Consider the following 13,203-nt stretch of genomic DNA (forward strand, 5'->3'; position numbering starts at 1 on the left):
AAACGGAACCCTGATAGATTCGTCATGTCCGTCTGTCTGTCCGATTATGTCACCGCCACTTTTTTCCGAAACTATAAGAGCTATACTGTTCAAACTTGGTAAGTAGATGTATTCTATGAACCGCATTAGGATTTTTACACAAAAATATTTTTTTTCTATTTTAATACATAAATTAGTAAAAGCTAGCAAAAACAAAAGAAGGTACCCGCAGAATACATTGACTTCGCATTTTGAAAATGAATTGTTAAAGAGCGTACTCCCATCTTAAAGGCCGGCAACGCACTTACAACCCCTTTGGTGTTGCAGGTGTCCATGGGCGGCGGTAATCGCTTACCATCAGGTGATCCGTCTGCTCGTTTGCCTCCTCTGTCATAAAAAAAAGAAGATCGTGAGGTCATCACATCGGTGACATAGGGTTAATTCTACTATTGAAAATCTACGCCGCGAGTGGAACTACAGCCCGCGTAGCCAACATGCCAATCGTTAACGCTCCGTAGCGAACGAAACGCAACTGTCACAGTCGCACTAATATGGAAGAGTGATCGAGAGAGATGATTGCGCTACGCTACAGAGCGTTAACGATTGGCATGTTGGCTACGCGGGTTGAGTTGCATCCTACCTACACCTTTTCGTATTTACTACATTTGCTCATTCACCGTTACAACTCATATCTACATTTCTTGTAGATATTTTAGCTCAGATGAGTAAACAACTGAAACTGAACAACTGAATTAAGCGGTAATTCTAAATTAGCACCTATATGTGGACACCCCGAGGTTCCTAACTTGCCTTATATTTAGCAAGCAGAATCGTAGCACAAGTAAATGCTAAGGTTAAAGGTTTAACTAATTTTCACACAGTTCCAACGCACAACGTTCCATTTATATTTTCATACTAATAACATTTAAATGGCTTGATTAGGTAGTGGAGGGTAGGTTTTGCAGTCCGGATACTCCGGATCCAATTAGTATGTATATATTATCCGGACCTGGACCCGGATTTAGTTATACAATTTGGACCCGGATTTACAGTACCTAATTGTTGAGACGCGTGCAATTTGAACACTTAACTATACTGTCTATACTTCTATTAAGTTTCAGGTTTACAAGTTACCCATTGGCCAATAACCTTTTCAAAATAGTGTTTTACTTTATGAACACTTGCCATTAATGAAGTGGAATACGCATGACGTGATAATAAACAATAGTCATTCTGATTATTTCAGTCTGTCTAAGACTTAAAATAGGTTAAGAAGTTAATTAGTGTCTAGTTTTTCATATATAATGTTTGGTCTTATTAGTAAGCAACGTATATTTAGCTCTTGAACCGTCTACACGAGGCTATTGGCCTAAATAATCACATTTTACGAAGTTGATATTCGTGACGGCTTACCGATTGTTGTCGAGACAATACCCAACATCGTAACGGTTATGAGGAAAGCCTGCAGCGGAGGCCGGGAAAACATAACCTTCAGTGAAAATAATAGCGTATGTTTTATCGAAATCTTGTGTAAATACGGCCTTTTCGTACAAGAGAAATGCATTATTCAGCACGGCCGAGCTGTGACGAACCGCGCGCAAACTCTTTATAAATGAGAACCATTGACCACCGCGACAAATATACGTAAATGCGGATACTTAAACGCCTCAAATAATATAAAATGCGCGGTCATTAAGGTACCTTACCTATACCGACTACTTGTTTCGCGTACATGTTTGTTTTTCGTGGGTAAAAAGCGCCCCACTGGTCTCTATGGGCTAATAGTATTGTATACAATCTTGATATAATAGAGCGATTTTCAGTCGAGTACAATGAAGCTTGCTGAGTTGCCTAAGTAAGGTATAAGATTAAAAAGCTTGATTATGTACAAAGGACATAAACGCGCGACTCCCGCCCCGCGCCCCGCACCCGTTTAGTCAATTTGTTTTATGGTCGACTATAACGTATCGAAATGAATCTTATAGTTGAGTTCTTCTTCCTCACGTTGTCCCGGCATTTTGCCACGGTTCATGGGAGCCTGGGGTCCGCTTGACAACTAATCCCAAGATTTGGCGTAGGCACTAGTTTTTACGAAAGCGACTGCCATCTGACCTTCCAACCTAGAGGGTAAACTAGGCCTTGTTGAGATTAGTCCGGTTTCCTCACGATGTTTTCCTTCACTGAAAAGCGATTGGTAAATATCAAATGATATTTCGTACATAATTTCCGAAAAAGTCATAATCCGAGTCCACCAACCTCATTTAATTGTGATACCTACCACTACCAGAATTTTAATGACTATCTGACTACTTTAACTAGAACTTGTAGACAGTACTGGGGCCTTATTAGAAAAAGATTATTATTAGAAAAAGTCAAACAGTGTTTAACCAAAAAGATGACTCGGGGCTTATTATGAGTGAGTCATTAGAACTTGTATGTTCATAAAAATGTAGTCGGAGAATAATGATAAGTTGATAACTTAGCGTTTGACCGATGTATTGCGATAATCCGGTCAAATTGAGGAATGGCGCTTATTTTGCAGAATTTAACCACTGTATTAAGGCTACAATGTAATTCATCTCAATTTAAGATTTATTACCGATTGTGGCTGTAACCTAGTTCGGGCTGGTTCAATGACTGTCACATTGTACAGTCAGCAACAAAAATATAGTGACGCTGACGGTCAAAGTTGCCAAATACAGGGTGTTTATTTAGTCACCTGCAAGAATTTACGGGTTGAATATATAGGTCATACTGACCAACTTTTACTATGGGATCAAAATCGATTTTTTTTTCTCTCCCGTAGAAAATGTCAAGGTCAGACAGCCAAAATGTATAAAACAGACAATTTTTTTCGCGATTTCGGGGTTGGTCTCATAGTAAAAGTTGCTCAGTATGACCTATATATTCACCTAGTAAATTATTGCAGATGACTAAATAAACAACCTGTATATCAAATAAGTATGTTATAATAAAATTAATAAATATGTCAAATATGTTATCAAAACTTATAGAATTATGATTTAAAACATTTTAGTGGATTCTAATGAAATTTAATTAAAAATTAAAATAGAAGTTATTGCAGTACAATTTAATTTAATGATTAAAAACATATCGTTAAACGTTCTCAGGCCTATGATGTAAAATAACATGAAAATACAGACAACGTATACTAGTAATCACAAACTTGCTTTTCTGTACAATTTCAAAAATTCCGATGAACAAGGTGCTAAAATTTCATAATATATTGGTGGTACATTACGATACACCGACTTATCTCCGATGATAATAATTTTAATTGTCAGATGTACAAAATCTTCTCTTACATTTTTATGTAGATCTTTAGAACAGAAACCCACTAAAAAACTGACACGCGTACCAGTAGGTATAAAAGTTTCCATGGGAGTTATACTAATCAGCTGTTTCATTTTTGATGTAAGTTTAATTTTAATTTTCACCGGAAATCTTTTGTTACTGTTTGTGATTGTAAAGTGATCTTCACAGCGTCCCTGAACGATAGATGACACAGTCATATCAAGTAAACCAGGTTGAATTTGTACAGGATTCGGTAAAACTTCACCGAGAACTTTAACTGTTTTGTGCAAAACAGTTTCTTCCGTCTCTGGATTCGTGAATTTGAACTCATAAAGACTTTGATGGAAACCTATGTGTTCGACTTTTGTTTGGTATACTTTAATAGTTTGTTTTGAAAAAGGCTGCAAAGGTAAATATGTTTTTTCGAAAACAAAAACATCTAATGCCCGTTCAATGGCATCATTTATAATTAATGTAATAAAGTTTGAAATTAAAGCTGATTCGGTTTCTTCCTGGCTTTCATTCGAGGAAACGAATGTTTTACTCTGAGCTATTACCTCTTGGTCAAGATCTCTTTGAGCTATTGTTGTCGAGCTGAGAGTCATGGGCTCAATTGAAAAAATATCATGTTCTGATTCTTGAACTAGATTCAAATTCCGTTTGGTTATATGCAAGTTGTAGCAATGTTTATCAGGCACTTTTATAGTAACATCACTAAAGGGAAAACCACAGTTTGCATTGATGTGCCAAAAGTACGTAGTTGGTATATTTATTTCTTCGGTAACATGTATGGCCTCCGGTTTTCTAGAGAAAACACCGACTACTGGCAAGCTAAATCCTTCCACAGGAGCTTCAGCCAAAACTTTTTGGCCCACTTTAAAAAATAAATTAACCGTAAAATCTTCTGGATTCGGTTGAAGTTTAAAGACAAACTTAAAATTTACTGCTAAACCTGGAAATAATTTTACCGGAGTAACTGGAAGAATTTTTGCTCGTCTAAATGGCGTATTATCAGTTAATCCTTTGTACCTCAAATTTAAATACGGGTATTCACTGCTAAAGGTAATCAATGAAAACGATATGGTTTGTTCATTTAGAGATTGGTTTTCAATAGTGATCGTATCCGGAACACTAAATATATTTGTACTTTGGGGTAAAACTAACCAGTCATCAGGCTTCTTCACACAATTTACAGGCATTACCGCTGGGCCTGAATCTGCAACACTTAAAGAACTTTGATCAGACTGTAACAAAGATATACGTTTGTGTTGATTTATGCAGACATAAGTAGGTAAATGTGATTCTGGCATTGCCAGAAGTTCATCTTTTCCTCCAGTTGGGTCCGGGGATGCATCGGTATTTGGGTGTCCTAAACTTTCTTCGCCCAGTATTTCCCCATATACAGTTTCATCATGTACACTGCTATGAACTGATTCTGTTAAATTTAAAATCGATTCCTTCTTAATCTTCAAATTGGCTTCTATTGCTTTCCATCTCTTAGCAGTCCTAGCCAATTCGTCCGTAAGCTCAAAGGGTGAAGGCCTACATGATTGTATGCATAGTTTATCGATGATAGTGGCTTTGCGACGTTTCGAATCTTGTATTTTTCGCTTGCAGTCTGTAATTGCAAGATGCATTCGTTGTACGAGCTTTTGCCATTGGGGTAAAGTTCGGAAATCAATCTGGTAAAGGTCTTCTAACTGTTTTATTGTTCGCTCCACGTTCATCCCATAAGTATTGCCATCTCTTATCCGTATATGATTGCATTCTGCTATCTTCATTTTAAACTGTATATTTAAACAATAAATAAATAATATAATGTACTCAATGTGTTTACAAAAGTGACGACTGACAGTCCTGACACTGTCAGTTTCGCGAAAATCCAATAACAGTAAAGTACTACCTCTATGGTCGACAAGGCGTGCAATTATCGTAAACATAATTATAAATCATATTATTATTTGCCATGCTTACAAAGCCATATGGTTTCAATGTTGAACTCTATTGACAGCTATTAAAATGTTTGATATGACATGCAGAAAAGGGTTAAATATAAAATAGGGGTGTATTTTATATTTAACCCTTTTCTAATAAAATCTAAAATAAAAATATGTTTGAGTTTTAACTAAAAATCCCGTGTGCTTCCAGACATAGGTTCAAAAATACGTATATATTTAGTATGGGACACTCACCAAATGTGCAGTCAGCATCAAAAGTAACGAATTAAATAACACGCCATAAGTATATGCCACTTTCGAATACTTTTCCAAATAGGTAATGATATATCTCTGTTTGCGTTTTAAAGTATCTGCCATTGTCTAGTTATTCTACATATAGAGGTATATCTCTTTTATTAATCTATTTAGATAATAGTATATACTTTTGACGCATAGTCTGAAGTCTGATACGTTACTTTTGACGCTGACTGTAGCTAAGTAGATCGAAATATTCTCGTAATTTTTCGTTCCATTTAATCTCTGTCGGGCTTATAGATAGTACAGATTACGCTTGTGTTGAGGATCTTCGTAATGGACCGAAACATGTCGCGCGAGATTGTAACTAAATTATAGCCGCCTGTTATATTGGAATGGTTTAAGTAATTTACCTACGTTTTTACAGCTTCACAATGGACTCAACGATACCACGCGTCATACTCAGCATAGTTCTGGCCACATTGCTGCCAATGGCGTCTCCCCACCAAGGCCAAGCGAAGGAGAACATCCCCCACTCCAGGCAGAAGAGGATACTCTGGATCACCAACGATGGCCGGCTGGCATTGCCTCCTGGCACGACCATGACGATAACGCCTTCTCTGTCGATGCCGTTTGTAAGGCATCCGCCGAAGGGGTTCTTGTCTAACGTCTCAGTTAATTTTCCTTTTACAAGTAAGTCGATTTCTTATTATTTTGTGGTTGAAGATTAAAAATGGCGCATATTTTGAGAAATAAGACGCTGTAACTACAACTCATAAATAATTTTATGACTGAAGAATACAAAAAAACAAATAGACATGTATTTGTGCAAAATATTGCATCAAATCAAATTGAAGAAATTAGCAAAACCGACGGCGGTGAAGATTCGCAAGTAATTTTAATACACTTTATTAAAATTACGCCTCACCGCATGTCACCCACACTAAGAAGAATCTAATAACAAGTCTTACACCCATGACCCTCACATTCATTCGTCGTCAGACGGCATTGGCCGTGCCAAGGAACTAGACGAACGGAATTGTAAAAGCCAACTTGAAAAATATCATTTTTAGTTTCTCATATGATGATGGAATGCAATAGATGTTGATGGGATCACTTCTTTAGTCGTATCTTCGTCGCTTACAGATATTTTTGTACAATTTATATTTATCTTGTTGACTATTGTGCTAGAGTGTAACGAACAGATGTTATATCACAACAGTAAAATAAATAAATAAATATTATAGGACATTATTAAACAAATTGACTAAGTCCCACAGTAAGCTCAATAAGGCTTGTGTTGAGGGTACTTACAATTAGACAACGATATATATAACATATAAATATTTATAAATACTTAAATACATAGAAAACACCCATGACTCAGGAACAAATATCCATGCTCATCACACAAATAAATGCCCTTACCAGGATTTGAACCCGGGACCATCAGCTTCGTAGGCAGGGTCACTACCCACTAGGCCAAACCGGTCGTCAACAGTAAATAACAACATTAACGCGACCATTATCCTTATGGTTAGCATTTATAAAAAGGTAATAAAAGTTGAGTTATCACCCTTGTTCACGATTCACAGGTACACTAAAGTACGAGGTGGAGTTTAAGAGTCAGTATAATAAGTTTTATAAGTAGAGATAGACGGTAGTAGTAGATGTAGCATCAGTCGGTAGTTTGGTAAGTAACTGTAACGCTTTTGTAGTTAACTACAATGTCTAGATGAACTTAGACTAGTTATTAAGTACTAGTTTTAGAACCTTGTAGATAGATAAATTTAGATTAGTATTATATTTTCAAATTTAGTAGATGTTAGTTTAAGTTAATTATTAGTTTGTAGAAGTCTCGTCGTATTTTCGTTAATTATGTAGACATTGTTGTAGGCAGTTGACTAAAACCATTCTATATTATATAGATTCTATAGAAGTAGAAGACTCAAATATGCCGTTCCGTATATTGTCAATGCCGATACTGACTTAACAATTTATTATGGTTTTGATATTGTTTTGATACGACTTTTAAAATCGCTCATAGTGAATGGTGCATGCGAAATGCAAAATTAAAGTCGTGCGTGAGGTGCGCACCACACACCACAAGACGATCGTATCGTATCGAGTCGTATCAAAAAAATATCAAATGATTAATTTAGAATCGACCACCTTCTTGCTGTGCTATTATTATTATTTTATTTTCACGTTTGGTACGTATTTGCCAAATACTTACCTACTGTGGTGGGTATATATATTTGGGCGAATAAATATTTATACATTCGTTCGGAAAAACGAAATACAGATTTACGTACTTTAACGTTTTCCTTGGAAATTACTTTATGGATGAATTGATTTCAAAGCTTTGTGTTTGAAACAAAAGCCCTCTAAATATTGGCTCTACAAATTCGGCGGTTGATATACTTACGAATTATTATAAAGAGTTTTAAGCGCTTTTTAGATATTTTTAATATATTCACGTTTTTATTTTGTGAAATTTAGTAACTTAACTGTAAACCGTATTTGTATCGAACATTATGATCATAATGTTGCGGCAGGTTTACATGTAAACAATTTATCTAACTAAAAACCTTTCCCGCAGTTGATTTCGACAAATTGGGTCTCACGGACAATGAGAACCCCTACGGCACGCTGCCGCCGATCCTAGCCCGGTCCATGGGGAGCGCTGCTGCCTCAATGATGGCGCAATATGTGGGACAGTACTTGGAGAGAAGACGAGGGAAGAGGGCAGCAGATGTGCCCCCGGAGGTGGAAACGGCGATATTAGACCGATTGCATGGAGGAGAGAGGTAAGACTTGATTAAGTCAACTACAAGTATCTTGTTCTTGACAAAATAGAACTCGGTCCAGTGGGAGCGCTGAAGCCTCAATTATAGCCGCATCTGGAGAAAAGACGGGGAAAGAGGGCGGCTGACGTGCCGCCGGGGGTGGAGACGTCGATATTTAGACCGATTATGCAATGAGGTTAGGAGATTATGGGGGAGAGAGGTAAGACTTGATTTATGTAAAAAAGTATATGATATGAACGTCACAATTAAGATAATTCGGTGAGGTGAACGGTGAAAGTGAGGGACAGAGAAGTAAAAATGTGTCCACTTATAAAAATGTGTCAACTTTCGCAACGAACCACTTTAACTGATCCAAAATATTTTCTTAAAAATAATTTTAAAGGACGTATGTGTACTGCAGAGCACATCCTTAATTCCGTAAATTAAATTCATGTCTCTAAACATACAATATCCTCACATGAATCCCACCAAATAAGGCATATGCAACATAAATTATGAATAAGCAATCTCACAAGAATGGGAACGCAATTACAATAAATTTTCTCGATACACTTGACCAAAGAAGCCTCTATAGTCCTGTTATCACGTCACGTCCTACTGATTGGATACAAGTGCTTAGTTATTGGCCATTACTTTCACCTTTAGTTAAGGAATACATCAGGCATTCAAGGCACGGAAGGGAGTCCAGCGGTCACAAATGTTTCAAACATTTCGCGATTCGAAAACTGTTACGCAACGCAAGTCAGTGTCAGGGTTTCGGAGTTATTTGGCACATTTTTAGCACTGGGGTTTAAATTTTTTTTTATGTGACTTAATCCTTATTAACTTACTGGATTTTATGAAATTTAAGAAAATTTACGTGAAACGAACGCTTCTTTATAAAACAAATTTGCACTTTTGCATCTTTACATCACGCATCTTTGCATGCATGTCGAAATTCAGTTCATTTGTTTATTTTAAGTAGGTTTAGTTAGGGCCGGTACAGACGGACTGCAACTCGACTGCAACTTGTATGGGAACTGCATGCCGACTGCACTCCAACTGCAACGTCGACGTGCAGTTCCTATACAAGTTGCAGTCGAGTTGCAGTCCGTCTATACCGGCCCTTAGTGAGTGTATGTTATAGGTACATATTTATATATTTATTTACTATTTAAACTGTATTGCACAATATAACAAACAAAGTACAAATGGCGAACTTAATGCCTAAAGGCATTCTCTACCAGTCAACCATCAGGCTAAACAGAAACAGTAGTACGTGCAGGCATTAAACATAAAAAATAAAACAGAATAAGTAACTTAAAACAAGCAGAATAGCGATAAATAATATATACTACCGGTAATAATCTTACATAAATATACTATAATTAAATATACATAAATATATATTAATTTATGTACCCAGTGCAAAAATACTATGACTGTATGACTACGAAGGACAATTAACCAGAGAGCTTGTCGAAAATTGCTTGCGTAACATACGCTTAAACGAGAGCTTGGTTTACATATCATAACTCGAAGACACATCTATATTAATTTGTTAGAATATCTAATCCAATAATTATTTTATTTTATATTATATTAAGCACAAATATTTTCCGTCCACATTTCAGAGCCATAATGTACAGCATCGCAGAGGACATGTTCGCCAACTTCGGGATGGAAGGCCGGGAGTGCCTCCTGCGCGCCATCTGCGAGATCCACGCGCACCCTCTTACCAACTTTGGCTTCCTTGGGGAAGTTATGAAGCTGTTCTTCACGTCAGTATCTTTATTTCGTTATAACGTTTTAGTTTGATGTTAAGATAAGTTATAAAGATTCGCTAATTGAATCCGTTTGCACACATGATATTAGATTAAGTACCGGAAAGCGATCAAACCTGGAGCAACTCGGCATAAATATCTATTGTGAGACATCGGTCATCTTAAAAGATGTAAGACGGAACGAGACGTATTGCTGTCTCTTGCAATTCAACTGTCGCAAAGCAACAGATCTGTGCAATGAAAGGAAAATTAAATATATATGTAAGTATGTGTGTTTCAGGCCAAGCAAATCTCCATATGCAACTCTGCTGTCAGAGTATGTAGAAGCCCAAAAAGCAGGTGAAAAGGGCGGCGAATGTTGGCCATACTACCGGCTCTGCCCTCGGAGCATCTTTCAACCCTCACCCAACAAATACTCGTAAGTGTTCTCATATTTTTTTTAATACTGTCATGTGCAAACCCTCTTTAGCGGTTTTGCTGTTAGTATAAATAAGTATAAGCACAAAAATCTGTCGAATGCTGACCTACTCTACTCTAAGTACTCTAGCATCTCCCAACCACCAGTGACGAGTTAGGTATTAGCTGAATACGATATAAGTACTCGTAACTGGTTTAAATTTTATCCCATTCGCTTTTGAGACCCTTGGTCCGTGGGGCCCTGGCGCTCTGAGTCCCTTCAAAGATCTGTCTAAGAGACTAAGATACGCCACAGGAGATCAAAGAGCTGGCAGCTTCCTCGCTCAAGGCATCAGTCTAACGATCCAGCGAGAAAACGCTGCCAGCGTTTTCGGTACTATGCCGCAGGGGCCATTTTTAGATTTATTTTGGATTTAATTTAGTCATATTTTAGTTTAATTACAGTTTTTATTATTAATTATAATAATTATTTTATATCATAATTGTATTTCTTTATAATCATTTGTTTAAATTTGGCACATCCCTAGCGCTAACGCAACGCTAAGTTCTCGCAATCATCTAAGAACGAGTTCATTTCTTAGACAATTTGGAGAACTTAGCTCTATGTTTGCAGCGAATGTACCTATACTTTGAACGTATCTAATGGTTATTGTTGTTGTCCGAAGGCGCCCCAGAGGTGCAGTGCAGAGGGCCTTAACAATCTAAGTATATAATGGTGGCTTGGTTTAATTCTTTCTCTTTAAAATGCTGTCTGTGAATTCATGGGGATATTTAATGATAGCGGTTCGAATGCTCCAATAACTCACCTGCGTCCCTTAGCACTGCACTGTCTGAGAGCCTGCATAGGCCCGAATAGGTACATTTAATGCCCTTTGGTCTAAGATATTGCACTAATCTTCCAAGCGAGTATATTTCCATTTATTTGTCTAATTTCCGTTTATATTCCAGGAAAGACGCAGAGGATCTACACAGGCGGCAAGAACACGACAACATAGACAACAATATTGATATAGACGGAATACGAGCGATGTAGTGAACGGGCGAAACCAGGATTGGATCTAGGATCTAGCCAATGCAAGCTTGCTATATGTTCTATTGTAAAACCAGTCATCGGATTTTATTGAAGAATTCAGATAGATTTTGCGATAAAAGTTATAACCAATTAGAAAGAAAGGAAGGAACCGAAAAGATTAACATAATCCAAAGACGAGGACAACGTTTCTGATATTGTAAAAGTTTTAATGCCAAGCGTAAGGGCCACCCCACATTAGCGTTTCCAGAGCGTCGGCAATCTAGTCAACTCTATGGATGCTGCTTGACGCAGGGCAGCGACGCCATTTTCCATGGTGCTGACTAGACGCCGACGCTCAAAAACGCTAGTGTGGTGGCTTTTATGATGCCTCCCTTTTAAGAAAGCCAGTCCGCTAGGTTCTAGATCTGGTCTTGGATTAAGTGCCAGTAAATTGTCCCAAAATTAGTGTAGTCTCCGACCAAAGTTGATCGTAATTAGTCTAAATTATTTATTCATTAGTGCCATTCCGTGATGCATTTATCTCGACACTCTTTACAGTTTTGTCGACCGTTTCGATACTACATGTTTTCATATAACTTAATGCTTTTATCAATTTGTCACAAGTTTGAGCTATCTGTATAATATATTGTAAAAATGAGAAGCTCTTTATGAATGAGGTTTTGATATACACTCTACTATCTTTGTGTTAAGTATGTTTTATTATTCAAATGTTTTACTGTTGAGTTTTAAGTTCGAATGTCAAAGTCCTACGTGGCTAGTGATTTTTGTAAATTGAGTATGTTTAAGTCATTAAATAAGAGTATTTTAATAAATGTTATTAGTAAAGTTTTATTCCCGCTGTTTTATTTCTAATCAATTTTTCTGTATTACGTAGGAATTATTAGCATAAGTAACAGTGTTGGCCGAACGTTAATTACAAATGTAACCGTAAACTGTAACCATCCGTTACGGTTTACGGTTCAATTTCTAATAGCTATTGGTCAATTATAATAAACGTTCGGCCAACACTGATAAGTAATATCTATTTGGGTCATCTATGTATGGAATTACATATTTTTTTATGAAAAATCAAATCTATGGAAGTAACTTTAGTTTGGTGTACGAAACTAGCGTTGAATTGATAAAAACGACGAACATAGAACATCTGTGGAATGGTTAAAATGGAGACAGCTCACGGAAGTAATGTGCGAAGTTAAAATGCCACTGAGGGTAAAGGGAAAACCATATAAGACCGCGATTAGACCCGCCATACTCCATGGTTCAGAATGCTGGGCCACTACTACACAACACCTAAACAAACTCCATTCCGCAGAAATGCGCATGTTAAGATGGTCGGCGGGCGTCACTCTATTGGATAAAGTAAGGAACGAATATGTCAGAGGCAGCTTTAAAGTCGCTCCTATTATAGATAAAGTTATTGAAAAACGCCTTAGATGGTACGGACATATACAAAGACGACCAGAAGACCATATCGTCAAAACAACCTTAAACATGCCGACGACGAAGCGTGGAAGCGGATGACCCCTCCGCCACTTGGTTGACGACGGTCCAAAAAAACCCTCAAGTACAAAATATCGATAAGAACCTAACCATGAATCGTGCCACCTGCGTGACCCCAAATAGAGATAAAGGCCCAGGATGATGATGATGGTGTACGAAACTAGCGTATTTGTTAATATTTAGACGACCAAAAT

At 37.2% G+C, this 13,203-nt stretch overlaps 2 protein-coding genes across 5 annotated transcripts in view; one reads left to right on the forward strand and one right to left on the reverse strand.

The window, feature by feature from the left end:
• The window catches only part of LOC133527517 (uncharacterized), a 46,676-nt gene extending 34,336 nt beyond the window's left edge, over positions 1–12,340 (forward strand). For 3 of the 4 annotated variants that reach the window (XM_061864560.1, XM_061864561.1, XM_061864558.1), the window contains exons 2-7: positions 5,914–6,179; positions 7,082–7,111; positions 8,089–8,296; positions 9,910–10,056; positions 10,340–10,477; positions 11,425–12,340. In XM_061864560.1, the coding sequence (XP_061720544.1) occupies positions 5,921–6,179; positions 7,082–7,111; positions 8,089–8,296; positions 9,910–10,056; positions 10,340–10,477; positions 11,425–11,509 (867 nt within the window). In that variant the 5' untranslated portion in view covers positions 5,914–5,920 and the 3' untranslated portion in view covers positions 11,510–12,340. The remainder of the gene's footprint in view (positions 1–5,913; positions 6,180–7,081; positions 7,112–8,088; positions 8,297–9,909; positions 10,057–10,339; positions 10,478–11,424) is intronic. The other variant, XM_061864562.1, reaches the window with a different exon arrangement.
• On the reverse strand, positions 3,011–5,188 carry LOC133527508 (uncharacterized). Its single transcript, XM_061864548.1, has one exon. It carries the CDS (start codon positions 5,073–5,075, stop codon positions 3,159–3,161), a length of 1,917 nt encoding a protein of 638 aa, XP_061720532.1. The 5' UTR covers positions 5,076–5,188; the 3' UTR covers positions 3,011–3,158.
• Positions 12,341–13,203: the final 863 nt, after the last annotated feature.

This window comes from Cydia pomonella, chromosome 18 (genome assembly GCF_033807575.1).
Source record: "Cydia pomonella isolate Wapato2018A chromosome 18, ilCydPomo1, whole genome shotgun sequence".
NCBI classification, from domain to species: Eukaryota; Metazoa; Arthropoda; class Insecta; order Lepidoptera; family Tortricidae; genus Cydia; species Cydia pomonella.